At 43.7% G+C, this 22,098-nt stretch overlaps 2 protein-coding genes across 3 annotated transcripts; one reads left to right on the top strand and one right to left on the bottom strand.

Moving 5' to 3' along the window:
• Nucleotides 1-647: 647 nt before the first annotated feature.
• Nucleotides 648-15,140, bottom strand: dyrk2 (dual-specificity tyrosine-(Y)-phosphorylation regulated kinase 2; the record flags this gene model as incomplete). The annotated part of the gene is given in 8 exon segments (XM_084573711.1): nucleotides 648-4,647; nucleotides 4,904-4,994; nucleotides 5,073-5,462; nucleotides 5,871-6,034; nucleotides 6,116-6,458; nucleotides 9,361-9,464; nucleotides 15,045-15,110; nucleotides 15,113-15,140. Coding segments are annotated over 8 exon segments (1,836 nt in total). The 3' UTR covers nucleotides 648-3,997.
• A 2,059-nt stretch (nucleotides 15,141-17,199) lies between these two features.
• On the top strand, nucleotides 17,200-21,445 carry LOC311508609 (F-box only protein 15-like; the record flags this gene model as incomplete). 2 transcript variants are annotated; one of them, XM_084573449.1, is made up of 10 exons in its annotated part: nucleotides 17,200-17,396; nucleotides 17,483-17,569; nucleotides 18,089-18,193; nucleotides 18,467-18,706; nucleotides 19,188-19,382; nucleotides 19,484-19,607; nucleotides 19,920-20,002; nucleotides 20,268-20,413; nucleotides 20,850-20,974; nucleotides 21,146-21,445. In XM_084573449.1, 10 exons carry the CDS (start codon nucleotides 17,200-17,202, stop codon nucleotides 21,410-21,412), a joined length of 1,569 nt encoding a protein of 522 aa, XP_084429575.1. In that variant the 3' UTR covers nucleotides 21,413-21,445. The 2 variants fall into 2 exon arrangements, with proteins under 2 accessions (XP_084429575.1, XP_084429574.1); XM_084573448.1 differs by lacking the exon at nucleotides 18,467-18,706.
• Between the last annotated feature and the right edge of the window lie 653 nt (nucleotides 21,446-22,098).

Genomic DNA, 22,098 nt, shown 5'->3' with positions numbered 1-22,098 from the left:
TCAAAAGGAGGAACTGACCGACACCTGAGTCTCATTACACTGACTGAAAACACTTCTGAGCAGATGGACTCTAATTTGACCTTGAGATTACCAACTCACATTTATGTAACTGACAAACAAGTATAATATTTCTGTTTCATGAGTTTGATTGGTTTCTCTTTTTTAAGAAATGTAGAAGATTCTGAAGAGCCTTTACGTGGCACTGCTACGTTCAGAATCCAAATGAACGTTGTGGTATCGTGACAGTTTTGTCTTTGCAGCTTATGATTAAGTTTAGTTTTCTTGTTTTTTCCTTTGGCGGCTGCTCGATCACATTAAATTAAAATCCTAAAACCGCACGCTCTGGTCTGTTCAGGTTGGGGTGTGTCGGTCGACCTGCGTCTGCCGTTTGAGGTCAAAGGTTAACGCGGGTTCATGTTGGCGTCTTTGGGCTTTGCTGAAACAAAACCAGGAGCCAGTCGGCTTTAACTGCACCAGAGGATACTAGATGACTTCCTGACTGTTAAATGTATTAAGTGACTACTGTTGCCATGACATCCATCGCCACTGAAATATATGTGTGTGTGTGTGTGTGTGTGTGTGTTGGGTGGGGGCGTGGCATGGCGATGAGATACTGAAGGCACAAAGTTACGACTCTCAGCTCTCCGTCTCACTAAAAAAATGTTTTAAAAAATTAAAAAACAAACAACCAAACCAATCAAATCCTCAGAACAAACAAAAACATCAGAGAGGACCTCCCACTCCCCATTTCCACTTCCTCTTCCTCCTCCTCTGAGAGGGGGCGGAGCTTCCCCTGAGATGGGCGGAGCAGGTAGTGTCATCGTCAGTTCCTTCTGTCCGTCGTTTAATCCCGCGCTACGTTACATCCCAAAGGCCGACGGCGCTCGCGGCCAATCATGGGATAAGTCTTCCTCCTTCTCCTCCTCCTCCTCTTCCTCCTCTTCCTCCCAAACAGGACTCCATTTTCAGAGTGCGTTCAGATTCAGTTTTTGCGTCTTTTCATATAAATATGTGTGTTTGATTTGTGAAGGGAAAAAAGCTTTAAGAAAACCTCTCATGACGTCCTTATTGCACACACACACACATACATACACACTGTGACATACAACACACACACACACGTTCAAGTATACAGTATGAACTGCACATCATAGTAAATATGTAGCTTAGATTAATAAATATTAAAGTGTAGCAAATAAATAAAAAGCATCTTCTCACGACCCGTCCATCGACCCCAGCCTCTCCCTGATCACACCCATAAATCCACGTTCCAATACTGAATCAGTTTGATCACAGATGTGAAATTACTTCTTCTACACGCCATCGTAGCTATTTCCTATAATTTAGCTCTGGTAGAGTTTGCTAACGAATAAATAATTCAGCGTTATTTGAACGGTAATAGGAGCCCAGTCACAACAGGAAGAGAGCAAATAGTTCGTGCCAGACACGAGCTAGGACACTACTGTGCTGAAATAGCCGGTTAGCTTCTTAAGCTAAACACAGATATGTTTTTACTAGTAACAGACACTATGCTAGCATGATAAAGTAGGCGTTTATCTTGAGTAAACTCGATATGAATGACCATTTAGTCGTATAAAGTTTAGTTGTTTTAACTTGTCTGAGGAAAATGTTGATGTTTTTACTTTTCCTACATTAAGTTAGCCGCATCCTAGCTTGCTAACCGCTGCGATGTTCTCACAACTTAAAGCCAATGCTACAACCAGAATGCCGAAGAATTTGTGTACACGACCTGCCGCATCTTAACTTAAGATCAATTTGAAGGCAGCATGAAAAGCCTCATTAGCTAAGAATGTTAGCTAAACACTAGCGCAAAACAAAGTCCAAAACCAGTTCAGTGTGACTCACGCATCAGCCAGTCTTGATTGTTGACATTGTTTAAGCCTCTTGGTTTAATACAACCTGACCGGAGGACTGGTGTCGCCGTTTGTTGATTTACTGTTCAGGCAACAGTAGCAGAAAAAACAAGCACTTTGTTATTTCTGGTAAATTCTGTTAAGATTTGAAGCATCACAAACACCTGCTCAACTAGCCCAACAGACTGGTGTGACTGAGCCCCTTTTAAATGATAGTTTTTTTTTATCTTTCTGGAGCCTTAATTATTTTAAGGTTTTATTATTTTGAGGAAAACCATGACAACCTGGAGATTATGTTTACGTCTCCCAAATCTCTAGAGCTGTCTCTCCTGGTCAACCGGTTGCTCAGTACACTCAATACCAACCAAATTCTCATTGGCTGTACAGTTGCTGGTGTTACTGAAAAGGATTAATCTATTATTTTAGGCAATGGGAGGAAAGACGGACCTGTTAAAATCTCTTTCAACCCAATGTAGACGGCTAAATTTAACTTTGAACCTTTGAGGTCAAATCTCAACTTTGTATACGTCTCAAATTAGCACCGAAATGTTTTTATATATTGACTTGATAACAGCTGACCTCCTAATATTGTGTTTTCATAAAAGCCAGAAGTAAAAAAAAAAACATTAAACTATTTAACAACTACCAAAACAAATACTTCTTCATTTAGAGACATTATTCTGGCATCTGCCTCAACAGTGACTGCTGTTTTGATGAAAGTCATTATTTAAAATGGCTGTTTTCTTTCATTCAGACTTTTTTTGTATAATTTCAGAGCCCTTTGTTTTTAATATTGTTTATAACTTCTCCATAAAACCACCTTCAGTCCACCTTCTCTGTGTTCACTGCTCCTTTAATGGCCATTTTGCGCCCTTATTAATCCGATGTGGTTAATTAAAAAGGGAACAAAATGGTGCTTGTTAACTTAAACATCCTTCTTTCCAGGTATCTCTTGTCCTTCATCTGTTTAGTTGCTCAACTAACCCTAAAAAAACAAACAAAAAAACATTAAAACATTAGATTGTAGAAACTAAAATCACTTTGTCATTCTGTCTGTGCTTTGTAAGGCTGGGCAGTGGAGAGCTAACAAAGCTATGGCTAAAAGAGGCTAAGGCTAGCCACCAGACTGCCAAAAAAGGCAAACAGTGAGCCAGCTGTAGCTAGCTGACTGATATAAAAGTTTGCTAGGCTAACTGCTAGCCAGTTACATGGTAAATAGGTAGAAACGTGACAGCTAATCATAAACAGATAGCTGTCTAATAACTAACCAGTGCCGTTTAACAATTAGCCAGCTGACAGGCACTATGCTAGCATGATAGCAAAGGCTAGCCACACACTGTAAAACAAATGCTAGCTAAGAAGGTTAGCCAGCTAACAGGTAGATGGTTCAGTCGTCGGGGTTCTGGGATCTTTGTGTTATTCAAGTCAGAAATATTGACAAATGCCCTCCAACGTCCCCCAAACTCAAATGCAACTCAGAGTTTAGAACTTTCATAGAGATATGAAACGAAAACGAGCAAGTTCGTCGCTGCTTTAGTATTATAAGGATATATCAGACTCACTCGTCCGGTAAACGTCGGTTTGCTCTAGATATAACCTTGTAAGACTGAAGTCCTATCATTTTTTTGGCGTCTAATCGATTCATCAAGCTCAGTAGATTCTGTGCGGAAAATATTTAAAAAGAAGCCTTGTTCCCTCCATCAGCACCATGTGTTTGATGTGTTTGATGTGAGTATGGAGCTACAGAGTGGTGAGACGTGTTCTGATTGTCTGAGCAGCGCCACGCTCGGTTCAAACACGTGGCTACTTCCTGTCCTGCTGCTCAAAAATGTAAAACATGTCTTTTCAGACAGGACTGAGACTTTGAGGCGTCTGAACGCACCCCACTTTACCAAACAGGTTTCCTTCAGCTCGGCTTATATCCCAGCCTGGCCACTCTGCACAATTTAACATTAAAAACAATTAGTTTCATGGCTGTATCCATCCTGAACGCACCCCAACAACGCTGGAAAAAAACAACAAATGCTCTCCCAAACTGGACAAACCAGTTTTACTCAGTTCCAGCTGGTTGCTCGCGAGCACAGCCTTCATTTCTGGCCACAGCGAGTGGGGTGCATTCAATCTCAACTGACCAGTTTGGGCAGTACTGTCCTAGGCTGGATGTTTCCGTTGGCGTCAGTGATTGCTGCTAAGTTAGTTCTAGTTTTGGAGGAGGAGGATGTGGTGGTTGAGGAGGTGGTGGCTAGTTTTGAGATGGAGGTGATGGTGCCGTCGGTGGTGGTGGTGCCCCGCTTGGACGAGGAGGTCTTTTCACCTGTGGTGGTTCCTGTTGGCGGCTTGGGCAGTCGCCTCCTCAGCCACAGGTGGCGCAGTGCCTGGCTCGGCGTCATCCTGAGCGCCGGGTCCCACTCCAGACACTGTTTGAGGAAGTCCAGAAAGAGCGGGTCGTCGCAGCCCTTCAGCGCCGTGCTCCAGTCCTTGCTGCCCGGCGGGCCGCGCACCTTTCCTCGACGGGACCGACCGCCATTCAGCACCGTGGTGCCGTCGGGCAAGGTGGTGACGGTGCAGTACCGCGGGTAGCCTTTGGACGACACAAAGTTTTTCGCTCGCTTGGAGGCATCGAGAAGCTTCTGGCTGGGCATGCCCAGTAGTTCGATTATGCAGGCCAGCTGGTCGGCCTCGTCTTCACCTGGTAACAGGGGGTAACCGGTCAGTAGCTCGGCCAGGATGCAGCCCAGAGACCACATGTCGATTGGCATTCCATACCTGGAGCCTGAGGGACAAGGCAAAGGTTGACTGGTCAGAATCAAATCATCCACTGAACATTTTCTAATCTTTACACTGATGGAGTCTTTTTCTACTTTTTAGGCACCCAATGGTTGCAAACACTAGAAACCTTTTATCCACCATTAATGATGCTGTGACCATTTTTATACTCATTTAAAGGTTTTGGGAGTCATATTCTGTACTGTCTGTACAACTCACTAGATCTGTGGTATTAGGATGCAAAATAAATTAGATGTGCTTACCCAGAATAACCTCTGGTGCTCGGTAGAACCTGGACTGGATGTAGGTGTAAACTCTCTGATGTTCGTAACAGCTGGAACCAAAATCTATGACCTAGAGAAGGAAATAATAAAAGTTTTATTGGTGTTTAAATGAGTGGATGGTGCTGCTTTCTACGCGACCGTGTCTGACCTTGATGCCGCTGCGTCCCTGCTGCTTGAGTAAAATGTTCTCAGGCTTGAGGTCGCAGTGGATGATGCGGTTTTTGTGCAGCGAGTCCAGACACTGCAGGATGGAGTGGGCGAACTTCCTGACCAGCGGGAGGCTGAAGCCCTGGAACTTGTTCTTCTTGATGAGCTCGTAAAGGTTCATGCTGAGCAGCTCGAAGGTCATGCAGATGTGGTTTCGGAAGGTGAAGTTCTCCAGCATGTGGATGACGTTCATGTTGGAGTCCTTGTCCTGCTTCCTCAGGTGCTCCAGGATGCGGATCTCCTCGGCCGCCTGCCGGTGGAAGCGCTTCTCGTTGCGGACCATCTTCAGAGCCACGTGGGCCTGACACTTGTGGTCGAAGGCCTTCACCACCTGCGGGACGGGGAACACGATGCTCTCATTAATGTTTCATCCATTAGACCAGATGGTGTTCACCACGATATGGTTTCAAATAAACTACAACTTAATAATAAGAAACCTCTCACAGGAAGTAGAGAAAATATTGATTTTGATTTTGTCTGTGGCCTCAGAACTACATTTATTATGTAAATACATAAAGTCCGTAAAGAAGACATCCCATAGTTTCTTGTGAACTTCTAAGAGACATTTTATGTCACATAGAAACCAAGCAGCAGATGTTTGATGTAATAAATATTCAAAAATCGTTCCAGAATTGATTTTGGTCCTTAGATTGCTCCTCAGCGATACCGGGCCCCGATACCAATCAGGACATCCCCACTCAGAATGTCATTAAAGTTTCAGACGTAACGTTGGTCGTACCTGTCCAAAGCTGCCCTTGCCAATGACCTTGAGGACTTCATAGCGGTAGGCGATGTGGTCATGTGGGACGTGGATGTAGGACCCCTGATCATCGTCATAGCCGCCGTTGTTGGCTCCTCCTATGACCCCTGACCTTTTCTTAGCGTTCTGACCAACAAAATACACTGAGGAGAAAAATCACAGTTAATTCATGATTAGTTATTCATTCATTATTCTGGTTTGTTGTATGTTGAAGTCCGACTCACCCTCTGGGTAGTTGAACACCTCATGATGTTCGAACGAGGACAGTTTGGACATGAACTGCTTCATGGCCTGATCCGGCGTCAGGGGCGTGGGCTTCGGCTTGCCATCCACGGACTTGTTGGAGGCAGCGCTGCTCTGGCGGCAGTGGTGGGCGGGGTCCGGCGCCGTGGTCTGTCGGTCCGGCAGCGGCAGGCCCGGCCGGGTGGAGCTGAGAGGAGCCAGGCCGTTGGGCTGGGAGGTCAGGACCGGACGCTTGTGGGTGTTCTCCTCGTACAGCTGGGTGACGTGGACCTGCGACTGCGACGACAGCTGGACGCCGTCCGACATGGCGGCTTTAGAGCCTCCCTGATGGGAAGCAAAGACACCAGATCAGCTGAGGGACTTAGGGGCTGTAACTAAAGTCTTGTCCACATATGGAGCGATTGTCTGGTCGTCCATCTTTTTGTAGCTGTTGGTCTCTAGTTGACGTTCCCGGCTCTGGTTGCCTTTCCGAGTGAAACAAGCAGAACATAAAAATATTGCCAGGACGGAGCTCGCTCCCCTTCTATTTGACACACTACTGCTTCATCTAGGTTCACGGTGAATTAGGTGGTAGGAACCCAAACGCTGGACAATGTTTCCTTCAGGTGAACATTTCAATCAGTTATAGCTGTTTCTCCCATTTGTTCTCGGCTGTTGTTGGAATAACTTCAACTTGGTACTTTGCACTTTGGTTTGAATCTCCATTCGTGGATATCGTATCCAGATGTGTCATAATAATGATTGAACACAAGTTGAAACCAATAAATGTCGGTCTCTCTTCTCTTGTGTCCTACCTGCCACCTGATCTAAATATAATCCATCATGTGGAGCCACGTGAAAATCCAGATAACGAACGCAAAACAAATTAGTAAATGATTCCCTTGAAACAGCCTAATTAATGGGCCTCTCTCTGTCTCTCTCTGTGTCATTGTCTCTCGCTCGGTGAGTCACTCCTCGTTGCCGCGGCGACCAGCACACCTGGGTCCTTTCATATAACACAGGTGCAGTTTGGTTTCGGTCGTCCCTATCGTTGTGGGGACCTTCCATTGATGTAACCCTAATTATAACCTTTAACCTAAAACCCAAGTCCTGACGGGTTTTGACCCTCAAAAATCTTTGGGGGGGGGGGGGGGGGGGGGGGGGGGGGGGCACAATAAATGGCCCCACGATGAGAGTCTGGTCCCACCAACGTAATGTAAACGAGAACAAACGCAGACCTGGCTGCCGTGCTTTGGTTTCATTTCGTTTTATAGCGTCGGCTCATTGGCCGTTTCACAAGAACACACACTTTTATTGTGTTGTCGCCGGTCTTTGAACCGAGCCGCTCAGACACGTGGGTGTGTGTGTGTGTGTTCTCTCAGTGTTATTACTGGGGACAAAACTCTTGTGTATAACCAACGGCGTGAGACCATGACGTCCTTATTGAGCGTTAAATCCTGAAGCCAAGATGTTGGATTGGTTTGAGGGTAGAAATTACAATTATATTAGGATTTGACAGTTTGATTATGTTACAGTGACACATGGGAGTAACTCAGTGTTGATGATCCCCTGATGATTCCTCGCTCAGTTTTTAAACTAAGCTAAATCCCTACAAGTCTAGTTACCCTTGTTTAAGTTGTATTATTTGGAAAGATGAGATGTTTAGCTCTACCCTGGCTTCATATGTGGATGTTTACAGCTGAAAGGCACCCTGGGAGTTGTAGTTTTGTGCTGCAGCTCTGTACGACGGTTTATAACTCTTTCTAGCTCCCTAGTCTCTCAGCTAATAGTAGCTTCTCCTAGATTTGTAGCCTCCCAGATAACAGTAACCTCTCCTAGCATCCTAACTACCCAACTAACAGTAGTTTCTTCTAGCTTCCTAGCCTCCCAGCTAACAGCTCTGACTACTGTCACCTTATGTCTTATGTCCTTATGTCTTCTACAACGTATGTCAGCATTTTCTTCTCATCAGATTTGTTGCTTCATCGGCACATTGATCCCATCTTACGATAACTTGGCAGTAACTTATCAAACACTTATTAGCTCTGCTGACCAATGTCCAGGTGCAATTATCAGCACTGGAAAATTTATGACTAATTCTCCTGGAGAGGTTGTAAAATGTGCCTCTGATTTTCCTGTAGTTTAATATTAATATTTGATGGCAGCCTCGGCTAATGTACAACAGGAACCCCTGCTAATGCTAACAGCAGTGGAGGTACAATAAAAGGGAATTATTCCACTCCAGGGTAGGGAGCAAATGAATGCTGCACCGGTTCCTTTATACCATTAGCTGTGTGTGTGTCCTTCACGCCAGCCTATAAACCAATCAGCTGTTTAAAGCATCCCAGGGCTGGAGGCTATTATTAGCTTCTTGTCTACAGCTGACTGTTCCACAAAACTGCTGCCCAGGCTCGTTGCTTCGCAGCAGGCTAACAGCACGCTAGCACGCTAACTGCTAGAAGTTTAATTTCCTTCAGGACAAATGCTGACAAATAAGTTTAACTCTCCTGATCAGCCCAAAGAGTGTGTTGTCATTGGTCCCAGAGGTTTGTGGTGTTTCTCGTTGCGTTCGTCCAGCTCTCCTCTGTCGTCATACCTTCTTTAAATCCTATCGGCTTTCAGGTCTGACGCTGCTCTCCGAGTTGGAGCTTCTGTCATGTTCTGGATCTCCCTCGTACGTCGGCTAATCTCGTTGCATAATCCAACGAGACGAGTCATGCAAAACTAGTCTCAAGATGTTTCTAATGAGAGCGTTCAGAAAACGGCTAAACAAAAGAAAAGTCTGAGAATGAGCCCTAATCTTTACGCTTGAAGAAATTATATTGTTTGGACCAAAATTCAAGTTACTCCAGGAGAATTCAACCCAACAGAGCTTTTTTTTTTATGGGGGACAATTTACAGCTATCTATCTACAGCACAGATGTGTTAATGGAGGCCACATTCCACTCATGATACTGCCACGTCAGAGAGGAACTTTCCCACCCGTAACATTTTTGTTTTGTGGTGGAAAGTTGTTCTGGAGACTCTCTGTTGGGAACTGCTCCAAGTAGACCCTTCAGTTCAACCCCCCACCCGTCGTTTAGAGCTGAAGACTTGGATGAAGCGTCTTCAAGAAACTCTACACGTCCAGCTTTGTCTTTGTTTCAGCTTTGTTTTATGGATTGGACGTTGCCTATTGAAATGCACCCTGGGAGTTGTAGTTTGTATCTAAGAGCCAGACATTTAGTGCTGCCGTTAGCGTTCGTACCGTTAAGGGGTTGTGATTGTTGTTGCGAAGCGGCGGCAGGGCGACGGGTGACGTCGTCTGAGAGCCGCTGTGACCAGGAGAGTAGACCGGCTCGCCCACTTTGCCTGAAGAAGAGACGGAGAAGAGATTAGTTTGTTTTCTTTACGACATTTAACATTTTAAAACAAAGCACCTTCTGAGCTGGGATGGGACAGGTTCAGGCTAGCTGACGGCGACACTGACGGCGACCAAACGGTGACACTGGTGATGCTAATGGAGGCACTACTGATGATGCTTATGCTAATGGCTAGCATGTCAGCTGTTTTGTTTCTGCTCATATAGACCTCTAAAACTAAAACCAGGTAGATTTCCATAAACATCCTGCTCTAAGTGTCTGTTAGCATCCTTTAGCAGTGGTTAGCATCGCAGCATGAAGGTTGTAGCCTACTGGGATGTGGAGTTTCCATGTTTGCTGTCACATTGACACGAGGGCTAAGTTCACTGGTGATCCTGAACTGACCGTAGGTGTGAAGAAAGGTTTTCAGTAGGCCAGTAACAAACAGCCTGTACCAGCCTCGTGGTCTGAACTGACCCAGGCTGACGTCTAAGGAGGATGAAGGCTTTAATATAGCCTGATAATCCTCAATACACTGCCTACCTCTCTCTACAGGTTCACCTCCTTTAACATAAACACAAAAACAACAGCAGCAGCAGCAGCTACACGTAGACGTCACAGGTCAGAGGTCAGGACTGTTCCAACTGAACTGAGATAGAGTCGGACTTTGACCGAAGTTTTGTCTGCTCAGACAGTAATAATTAATAATAATTACAGATCACTGAAGTGTTACTGTCCATCAACGCCCAAACGATCCGATCAGTTCCCAACGGAGAGACTCCAGAACAACTTCACACCGTGAAAGATTTATAGGCGGGGGACGTTTCCAGCGTCCCGCAGGCTGAAGAAGACAGATGGTCTCTAATCTGAACGCTGCTGTAATCCAGCTAATCAGGACGAGACCGAGAGACGAGCTGCGGGCCGACAAAGTCCGTCAAACGTTGACTGTGATACAACACGAGCGCTGATGCAGCTCCGTGATCCGACCGAAGCAGAGGACATGATCAGAGTCTGATTCGTGGCGTCAGAGGTGATCAATACATCAGCACTCAGAGCTGGACGAAGACACCGAGACGATCGGCTCATTGACTCATCGTCACATTAAAGCGTCCAGACCCTCAGACGATAGAGTTAACATTTGAGACAAATCAACACTTGAAAGACAAAATAAAAAACATATTTTAAACAGTTTTCTTTCTACAGGCTCTTAATAACAACAGAAATAGTTGGTGTGTTGTTTTTACTTTCAGGAAATAGAAATAAAATAACTTTTACTGGACAATAGAGACACAGTGAAAATCATTTTAAACCACGTTAATGTGCCTTCTATCCATCCGTTTATCTATTCACCATCTATCCGTCTACCAATCTATCATCCATTCACTCATCCACCCATCCATCCATTAACCCATCCATCTGTCCATCTATTCGCCCATCCATGGACCCATTAACCCATCCATCCATCCATCCATCCTTCTGTTCTCTGTTTATCTATCCATCTCTTCATCTATTCACCCATTCATGCACCCATTAAACCATCTATCTATCATCCATCTATTAACCCTTCCATCCCTCCTTCCTGTCCTTCAGTAAACCGGTTCATACAGTCCCTCTTACTCGACAGATGCCCTGACTCTGAATGTGAACCCGACACCGGGCTGGAAATGCCAGAGCGGCGGCGAGCACGCTCGGCATGTAGCTCGACAGGACGAGTGGGAAAACCTGCGGCAACACGAGCGCAAGCGCGTTCAGAGCCGCGTCGCTCGGCGCTGCCGCAAACTCGCTGAGGTGTTTGGTTATGAAAGAAAGTTCAGACGGCGACCTGGACGTCGGAGCGCTTTATTTCTGTCCCTCCCAGGCCACTGTACACAAATCACCTCCGGAGGCTTCGCAGACACCAACGGAGGTTTCTACAAACCGGCCTCCAGGTCTGAAAATAATCTGCTGGAGCGTGAGAGAGGACCCTGGTTGTGTTTCAGCGGCGTTTTATCACAACTAAAAATAGAGCCAGTCATTTCATCATTACTCCAGAGAAGAGTCACGGCTCTGCAGAAACATATCGGCTTCCCTCAAAATTTACACTAGAGACCAGAAACAAATGTCGACCAGAGACCATGAACGTCGTGATTTAGGCCGAGCTGAACTAATCTCAACATACGACACAAACACAGCGTTCCCTAAACGTTGACCAGAAGGAAGAACACGTCCACGTCTTTGGTTCCTACTTGGGCGAGTTGTCATCACTGAGTTCCTGAATCGATTCCGCTTCACAGAGATTTGATTTGATTCAGTTCATCTTAAGACACTTCTGTTTGTCTCGAAAACAATTTTCTTCCGTCGTGTTCTGGATCTCTTGGATCTAATCACGGTGTGTGATCTGGAAAACCAGTCATGCAGCGATATTTACTAAAAAGGACAAACAGGAAGTGACCTACATTTTAAAGAATCCATCAGAGGCTTTTATGAAGCCGTATCAGAGCTTTGTTTTTTTTAACCCAGCCCAAGTTCCCACCACCATATTCACAATGGTTTCTTCTTGTAAACATATGTCACTTCCAGCCTCCTCGCGTTAGAAATCTTGACGCGGGACTCGGCAACGAGATAAGTCTGCATGTTCCGAACGCGATAAAAGCTGCGCCAGGACTGGAAGCTGATTGGATTTAAAAAGTCTGACGACGGAGAAGAGCTGGACAAAAACAAAGACTCGTGAAAGATGAGAAACTAGAGGATGGAGGAGACGCCACAAACCTCAGGAACCAACGATGACGTTAGTTTGGTGGAAATCTCTTTCATAATTAAGGAAAATAATAAAGGTTGACATTGAGTCGACTCGGGATCTTGTGAATCGGAATCGAATCGATTCAGGAAACCAGTAGCAGACTGACGACGAGCGAAACCACAACTGTGTGAATCATGCTACTAGGCTAACAACAAGCTAAGAAAATCAATTAAAAACCAAAACTAATCCTATAATCAGTACGTAAAAATAGCTGCAGCTCTACACTGTCGACCATTTGAACTGTTTCCACCGTCTGGTATTCTCAACAATAACAGGTGATTTCACTAAGATAGCAGCTTATCTTATCTTATCTTGAAGCTAATATAGCAGCTAGCAGGAGCTCGTTTGGGCTAACACAACAACTCCAACAGAAGCAGCTGATATGAACCTCAGACCGAAATGTTGAAAACAACCCCTCATAAAAGCACAATTTAACTCGTCTGCATTGTTTTGTCAACACGGCCACATGAGTGTGAAGCCTGGGCTTGACGTTGTTGGTGTGAAACTGGGTCAGAAAGTGGAACAAAACTGGAAGCGCAGCCTGAGGCAGCACAAACAGTCTGCAGGAGAAAACTCTGACTCAGTCCACACTTATATATATTTATATAATCTATTATGTTCTTGTCAAATTAAAAAATATTGCTCACTGACAATGGAGGCAAATAGTACTATCTGATCCACATGACATACCGTAGCTAACTGGCTGTGAGCTAACAGTGACCATGAAGCTATTTGTAAACACAGTAATAATCTGTAAATTGCATTGATTCAACACATCTGGCTGGTTGCTGGTGTTGGAGCAACTTTTAACAACACACAGCAATGTACGAATGCTTGATCAGTAACAACACTGCTGCCTCCGGCTCCTGTGTTTACAACAACAACAAAACCTCTGATGATACTGAGCAGGTTAGCCGGTGGTAGCAGCTAGCGTCATTAGAATAACGACACGATTATATAGAGCCTGGGTTTACATGTAGCAAACATGTTCTGACAGTCACCATGGTTACATGTCTTAACGATGTGGAATAAAAAAATTAAAGTTTACAGTAGCTAATATAACAGCTAATGTAGCAGCTAATTATCATAAATTAGCTAATGTCGGAGCTAACAGAATCTTAGCTAATGTCTGGTTTAGAATAATGCTGCAGCTAATGATGTTTGGATTTTGCTAGCATAGCAGCGTACATTTGTCAAGTTTAGGCTAATATAGCAGCTCAAAGTAGCTTGTTTAGGCTAACACAACAAACATAACGGTATCTTTTTTAGGCTAACGTTGCTGCCAACGGTATTAGAATTTTGCTAACATAGCAGCTTACACTTGTCAAGTTTAGGCTAATATAACAGCTAATCGTAGTTTGTTTAAGCTAAACCAGCAGCTAATATTATCTTATTCAGGCTAATGTAGCAACTAATAGCATGTTCTTCAAGATTACACAGAAACTAACAGTATCTTTTTAGGCTAACGTGGCAGCTAAGGGTGTTTGGATTTTGCTGACGTAGCAACTTACATTTTTCAAGTTTAGCCTAATATGGTAGCTAAACATAGCTTTGTTAGGCTAACATTGCAGCTAATGGTATTTTGCTTACATGGCAGCGTACGTTTATTGTGCTTAGGCTAATATAGCAGCCAACAGTGTTTTATTCAGGCTAACACAGCAGCTAACGGTATCTTGTTCAGGCTAATGTTTTAGCTAACAGACTAATGCTGCAGCTAACAGTATCTAGTTTAGGCTAACATTGCAGCTAATGGCAATTTGCTACCATTGCAGCTTACATTTATCATGTTTAGTTTAATATAGCAGCTAACAGTATCTCGTTAGGCTAACATTGCAGCTAATGGTATTTATTCTGTTTAGGCTAGTATAGCAGCTAATAGTATTTTGCTAACACGGCAGCTACATGTATCATGTTTAGGCTAATATGGCAGCTAACAGAACCTTGTTTTGGCTTATTTGCTTCTGTACTGTGAGAGCACTGACACTGAGCTAAGCTAATTATGCTAATAATAATGCTAATATAATGCTAATACCTAGTTAATATGCTAAATGACACTGTCTCTAAGATAATAAACATTATATACATTTCAACAGTTATTACAGTTCTATTAGCGGCGTCACACGAAGCTAAAGGAGCCACATTCATATGAATACAAAGCTACATTTGAAGCTAACAGCATTAGCATGTTTTTTTAAGAAGCTGCTAATAAATGATCATTACAAGGAGCAGACAGGAACCGACTGACTGGTCTGAGCTGGAGCTTTATTTCTGTCTGTCGGAGCAGGAGGCCAAGAATCACCCAGCAACCGAAAACACGCACAAACACAACGGCTAACGTGTCAACCGGAACCCGGAGACACACCGGAGAACGGTCCGGAAACAACACAACGGAGCCGGGGAGCAGCTGTGAGGTTTAACCGGGGGGAGAAAGGAGGAATAAAGGCTTCTCCTGCCGCTGTCACTTCTGTCTGCTCGCTAAAAATAAACAGCTCTTCCTCCTCAGACAGTCCGAGGAGGATCAGCTGCTCCTCGATCAGCTGGTTTATGTTTATTGTTGTTATTTAAGTCTATTTATCTGTTTTCTCCCCTTGATGAGATTACAGGTAATTTAATGATCACACAGAGCAGGAGGAGGCTGGTTTCTGTGGCTGTCAGTTAGCTAGCTCAGCCTCCAGCCGCTCCCTCCGTGGCTTCCAGCCGCTTATCACTCACTGCGATTCGGTTCAACGGAGGCGGAGGAACGGCGGCGTCCCTCCGCCACCGGGGCCGGGGCTCGGCAGCCGCTCGGCCGTCAACAGAGGCTGTGCTCACCCGTCGGGAGGACCGAGGCTCCGGGCTTCTTGGTTAACATGGCGGCCGCTCCTCTCCTCTGGACACAGACGAGCAGGACGCCTCCTCTTCCTCCATCTGCAGCTCCTCCTCTTCCTCCTCCTACTCCTCTGTATTCTCCTCCTCTTTCTAATCCCTCTGTCCACTCCTTCACAGTTCAAATTAAAACAACTCTGAATTAAATTAGATTTGAAAGAAAATACAGATGTAATATCATATATCCTGGAAGTATTAATATTAATACTATTATATTTAATTTAATTCACATGGTTTAAAATATATAACTTATATGAAGTATGTGCACATAATAATATATAATAAATATTTACTTCTCTATTTCTTGTTCATTTGTTCATATGCAAATTTTGTGCTCATACTATTTTACTAGATTTTTACTTATTTTATTTTTCTTATTTTACTAGATTTTTACTTATTTTATTTTTATCTTATTTTACTAGATTTTTACTTATTTTATTTTTATCTTATTTTACTAGATTTTTATTATATTTTATTTTTTATCTTATTTTACTAGATTTTTACTTATTTTATTTTTCTTATTTTACTAGATTTTTATTATATTTTATTTTTGTCTTATTTTACTAGATTTTTATTATATTTTATTTTTATCTTATTTTACTAGATTTCTACTTATTTTATTTTTTGTCTTATTTTACTAGATTATTATTATATTTTATCTTTTACTTTTTTATTTTGTTAGATTTTTATTTTATTTTTAGAGTATTTTTTTAAGTGCCACTGAGCTACTGTGATCAAGCAGTTTCCCTTGTGGACGAATATGTCCACTGTAGGAGCTTCCATCAGAGGTCAGAGGTCAGCATGGACGCACTGACTGGTCTGAGACCCGCTAACTCCTTTCTCCCAGAACCAGAACCACACGGGTCAGACTCGTTGATCCTCGGTCCAGGACCTTGTCTCTGGTTCCTCTCCTTCTCCTTGGACCTCTCTGTTGATCGGTACTGCAGCCCGGTGAACATGGAGATGTTCTGACCCAGATATCCTGATTGATATTTACCTGCAGGTTACCATAGCAACAGCGTTGAGTGACTGACAGCGTGTTTACGCCACGGACGGAGACGGTTCCCTGAGAGCTGCTCCTGGACAGCGTTGAGGTGACAATAAAGTTTGTTAAGTCATCGTGTGTGTGTGTGTGTGTGTGAGAGATCTCAGGTTTCACTGCTTTTAGTTAAATTACAGAGAGGAGGATCCTGGTGTAACACACACACACACACACACACACACACACACACACACAAAGAGACTGTAGCTCAGGTAACTAAACATGGAAACACAGACTGTTTACCTGTTGCTGGAAACTACAACGATGCTGGAAAGGCGTCAAGAACAAAACCCTGGAGTCCAACAAACATTTCACTTGAGCCTTTGAGGCAGGAAGTGTTTTGCATTTTCATCTTTTCCGATTGTTAAAGTAATTCCAGATTCATTCGTCGTCAAGTGATGAATAGGTTCATCGTTGGGTGTGTTCGACCCCGAGCTTTCAGTCGCATGTAGAGACGTCCTGAACTAGACTTAACAGATTCATGTTCATATGTTTCAATATTTAAATTCAGATGCAGTTTTAATTATTGAAAATTTGCAAAACAAGATGTTTATAACTGCATCTTCCTGGAAAGAGAAGAGGAAACATTTACGTCTTCGTTGTTTTTGAGAAGTAAATGCATCATTCAAACAGAAAAAACAACAATAAAAGTTAAAGCCACTGTCACGTTCCTCTTAAAATCTTAAAATCAATCATTAAATGTTAAGAAGTTGCTAAAAAGCAGCAGAGAAGCGTCACAGATTCACAGTGAGAGGCTGTACAGACAGAAAGCTTCAAACAGCTGTTAGTGCCTCCATCAGTGGAGCTAAGAGGCAGATATTTATAAAAAGTGAAGTATTTATTGTTAAAGCATTTAATAACCAAATATTAAATGTGATTTAAATGTCTACAGTAAGAGATAATATGATAAATTAATCCCATTTAGACAAAACTCTGCTCCCATCTAGAGCTTTGTCTCCGCTATTGCAGCGCAACGCCTGCTTTTATTCTGAAGGATGGATCTGACCGGAAGGCGTATCCTCGCTACTTCCGGTCGCGGCAGCTTTGAACGGCTCCGTGATGGCGGCCGGTAGAGGCGAGTTTTTCCAGAGTTTCCTGCGGGGTTTGGAGAGGAAACAGCTGGGAAGAGCTCAGCGGGGACATGGGAGAGGAAAGCCGGGTCAGCGCGGAGGACAGGTGTGTCCGGGTAGAGGACAGGTGGACGGCGGCTGGAAGAAGAAGAAGCAGCGGCCAAAGGAAAGACGCGATGAGCGCAGGTGACAGGGTGGAGGTTTTGTTTTAGAGGACGTAGATTTATGGATTTAATTATAAAAATAAATAATAATAATTGTTATTTTTCCAGGTTATATTACAGCTGTCCGGAAACTACACCAGAAAAAAGGGAAAATTTCCCCAAATTTAAACTTTCCAGAGAAAACCTACTAGAACGGTAAGATAACCTAGCTTAGCTTAGCTAGCACAAACTAGCTAATAGATAATAAAATCCGTAAAACGTTAATTATTATTACTAATTATGTCCTAATTACATTTTCTAATTATGTCGGTTATTTAATTTAAAATAATTAAATAATGTTAGCTAAACAACAACGTTAGCATTAGCTTAAGCTACAACAATGTTAGCTAAAAATTTAGCTAAAATTATCAGGAAACAAATATCTTATAAAAATATCACTCATATTTATTTGTAACTGATTATTTTATCTGTTTAATATCTATTTAAAATATAATTAGCGGAAAAAGGAACTTAATCAACAATTAACTTAATAAATAAACTGCTTTGGCTTTAAAAATGCAATTAATATATTTTTTTGATGACTTTATTCAGTAATTAAATGATTAATAATAATAATAAAATAACGCTAACAAATACAGGATGTTTAATGAATTTATTTGACGTGTAAATTTCACGTAACAGACTCATAAAGTTTTGTCTTCCTCCTTCCTTCAGTCTGCCGTCGGAGATTCTGACCAAGATCTTCTCGTACCTGGACGTCTCCTCGTTGTTCTGCGTCGGCCACGTTAGCAAGCTCTTCCACAGGCTAGCTAACGACGAGTAAGTCACAGAAAAGGGGATGTTAAAAGAATCCTGTACACCAGTGGATCCCCTGATGCTTTGTGCCAGTAAACATAAATACCATGATCACTACGGGACATCCCGATCAGTGTTGGGCTACAGTCAAGGTCCGCCATAAACCAAATCACATCCCTGTAGCATCACGTCTTCAGTTTTTGGACGACGACTCTAATCTGTGTTTGACACTAACTTGAGAAATGAGAGCAGCGTCCATCATCTCATCTAGAATGAAGTTCTTCTTCTTCACACTAGCGGCTTGTGGCGTAAGATCTTCATGTCAGAGTTTGGGAGGCGGACGTGGACGCCAGAGTCGGTGGAGGAGGAGAATGAGGAGGAGGTGGAGGAGGTGGAGGAGGTGGGGAAGGAGGAGTGTCACTGGAAGAAGAAGTACTTGAGGTACATGGCTGGACCAGAGATGAACCGGTGGCGCAGAGAACTGAGAGTCATCAACCCCAACAACGGTCTGCCCAGACAGACGGAGAGAGTCCTCAGGTAGGATCAGAGAGAGAGAGAGAGAGAGAGAGAGAGAGAGAGAGTCCTCAGGTAGGATCAGAGAGAGAGAGACAGTCCTCAGGTACGATCAGAGAGAGAGAGAGAGAGAGTCCTCAGGTAGGATCAGAGAGAGAGAGAGAGAGAGTCCTCAGGTAGGATCAGAGAGAGAGAGAGAGAGAGTCCTCAGGTAGGATCAGAGACAGAGAGAGAGAGTCCTCAGGTAGGATAAGAGAGAGAGAGAGAGAGAGTCCTCAGGTAGGATCAGAGAGAGAGAGAGAGTCCTCAGGTAGGATCAGAGTGAGTCCTCCTCAGTGGTGTAGTGGTCCCTGGAGAAGTGGGTATAATTCTTCTTCTTCTCCTCCTTCCTGGACTCTGTCCTTCTTATACTTGGTCTCTTTCATGCATTAATCAGTTTCATATCTTTTCATCGTTCCCTCTTTCAGACTCTAAATGTTGTCGGTGTTTTTGTTTTGTTTCCCAGGAACCTGAATGTGAGCTGGGAGCTGACGCTGAGCGATCGCCGCGGTCGGACTTCCACGCTGCAGCAGAGCCGGGCGTTCTTCTTCGAGTCGTCCGTCGCCGTCCGCTGGAGCGTCGGCCGGTTCCCAGATTACCATCACATCAGCAGCATCCAGCTCCACGGAGTCACGAGGGGGAGGAGCCTCCAGGCCAGGGGGTACCATCCACTTCCTGTTTCACCTCACAGCTTCAGACCTCCTCTGAAACATGACGTAAAGTTGAATCCTCTTCCTCCTCCTCCTCCTCCTCCTCCTCCAGACACCAGTGGCGTTCTCTGATTTTAAAGCTGGACGTGACGACTCTTCCCTATTGGTTCATCGGTAAAGACAAAGTCATGGAGCTGAGGCTTCTGTCGCCGGGCTTCATCGTCGGCATCTGGAGGGTAAGTGTCCTACAGATGATGCTCTGTAACAGCCGCTCATTATTTTATACACATTTAATTAAATAAATACCTTAAACTAAAGGTCTGTAAGTTTGTTTCCCTTCATAATTCTCATAATTTAACATTTCTGGCTGCATTTATCTGATAGACAGTTAACATCTATGAGAATAATCTTAGTGTTTGTTGGTTCTGGGTGTCGGGCTTCATCTGTGAGACTCATAAATGTTAATTTCATCCATTAACAGATAAGTCACGAGCATTAAACTTTCACTTTCTGAGTGTACGTCATTATTTTTCTTCCATGTTGTTCAGGCTCAGACCAGACTGGCCTTCATCATGGTCTGTCTTCACTTCCACAAGCTGGTGGAGAAGAGTCTGCTGGGATCTCCAGTCTGGTGAGTTACAGGCAACCGGCAACGTCCACGTCTGAAACGTGAAGCTAACGCGGGAAGTGCTGAAGAAATAAAAATAAATCTGCAGTTCCTCAAACGTCCACTAGAGGCTCCAAAAGTGAGTTCACCCCCACAGCCCCCTACAGCCTGGTAGAAAAATATGTTTTGGTCTCTATAGCGAGCTAACTTTGTGTCGAAGGCTAACTTAATGCTAACATCAGAGCTAGCTAGCTAAGTTATGACAGCCGTCCTCTCTCGGTCCCCGTAGTCCGTACTCTGAACCCGCCGACCCTCGGCCTGTGGACGAGTCGGACCCCGAGTTCGGTCTGCACGGCTTCACGCTGCACTTCACGCTGCACAACACCTGCACTGAGATCATGTCGGGTCACTTCCGCCAGCTGTCCTGTCGAGCAGGTAAACCTGACAAACGCCACGACTCTGGATGTTCTTGTGTCTTTAGTTTTTTCCGTGCAGCCGGCTTGTCGACGCACCTGTTGCCGCTCGGCGCATAGTTGTCCTTGTCCAGCATCTGTTCTGGTTTAGATGCTGTAGATTATTCCAGTCAGTCTGGTTGTTGGTGGTTGTTAAGAAAAGAACTCAACAGAGACTCCGGAGCAGATGCTAACGGCGACGCTAAAGGCGATCTTAATGGTGATGCTAATGGCTAAACCTCTAAAACTAAACAGGTAGATTTCCATGAATGCTCAGATCTAAGTGGCTGTTAGCAACCGTTAGCGGTGGTTAGCATCACAGCATGAAGCCTCTGGGTTCTAGTTCTTGGAGGATTCGTTTTGACGTTTTAGGAAACAGTCTCGTCTGTTGTTGTTGTTTTAATTTTGGCTGTGATCAGTTCAGATCAAACACGGATTTGTGGAGCTGAAGGTGATCCACAGGACCAACCTGTCCAAGCACCGGTCTCTGTCCGGGAGCATCCGTCTGCCCTGGAAGAGTGAGGCGGTGGAGGGCTCCGTGGAGGTACGTCCGTCCACAACAAAACCTCCATCTTTGGTCCTCAAGGCCTCAACATGTGACTTAAAAGAACTCAAAAAACTGGATTTGGTGCAAAGATAATCTTAATCTTTAGTCCTTCGCAAATAAAACCTGATAACTGAGTCAACATCCACCCTGACGTCTTCCTTTCTTTAGAACTGCTGCATCATGACGCTGACGCTGCTGGACGAGTTCCAGGAACCCTTCTGGTGCGTCAGCTCGCCCGTGTGCGCGGCGCCGGCGGGGCAGGCGCGGCCCTTCGACTACGGCGGCGACCACTTCCTGATGGACTACCGGGAACCCGACGGCCAGGTGAAGATGAAGCTGGTCTGGCTGAGGGAGCAGGGGCAGTTCTTCGTGGTGGGCCTCACCGTCTACGTGGCCGTCTCCAAGGTCAACAAGCATTTCAGACGAGAGTACTGACGCCAAGGTCCTGCTTTCTACGTTTTGTTAATATTATTTATTTAATTTGTTATAGAAAGTCTTGTTCTTTAAGAATGAAAAGAAGATATTTATTTTCTGAAAATCTTTATTTGAGTTTTGTTCAACATACAGAAAGTATGTTGGTGGTTTTTGTTGAATAAAAAGTTAAATAGCAAAACTAAAGGACATTAAATGTTAGATGATATCCCAAAAAATTAAATTTAAAAGTCAAGTACCTATTGTTCCTCCTGAACTTATTGTTTTTCCACTAAAGTAAAAGATCTCAGCACTGCTTCCTGATACTTATATTATTTATAATATAATAATATAACTATTTTAAATTACAAATGACTAGAACATTTTCCTTTTATACTGCAGGCTGTTTAAAACTCATTTAGTTTTTTAATTTAAGTCAATAAAAGACGTTTAAAGTCTTTCCAGTCGCGACATATTTTCTTCAGTAAGACTTTGCCACTGGGAAGTTAGTTTAGAAAGCAAATTTACTAAATTAATCATCATCTTCAAATAAAAGTCACATTTCTTCATCATCCTCATCTTCCTCAACTTCTTCTTCATCTTCTTCCTTATCTCCTATTTCTTCCTTAACTACTTCTTCATCCTTATGCTCATCATCCTCATCATCAACTTCTTCCTCTTCTTCTTTTTCTTCTTCCTTATCTTCTTCT

The sequence above is a fragment of the Chelon labrosus genome (assembly GCF_963514085.1).
Source record: "Chelon labrosus genome assembly, chromosome: 23".
Classification (NCBI taxonomy): domain Eukaryota; kingdom Metazoa; phylum Chordata; class Actinopteri; order Mugiliformes; family Mugilidae; genus Chelon; species Chelon labrosus.
This window is presented reverse-complemented; position numbering and strand designations above follow the sequence as displayed.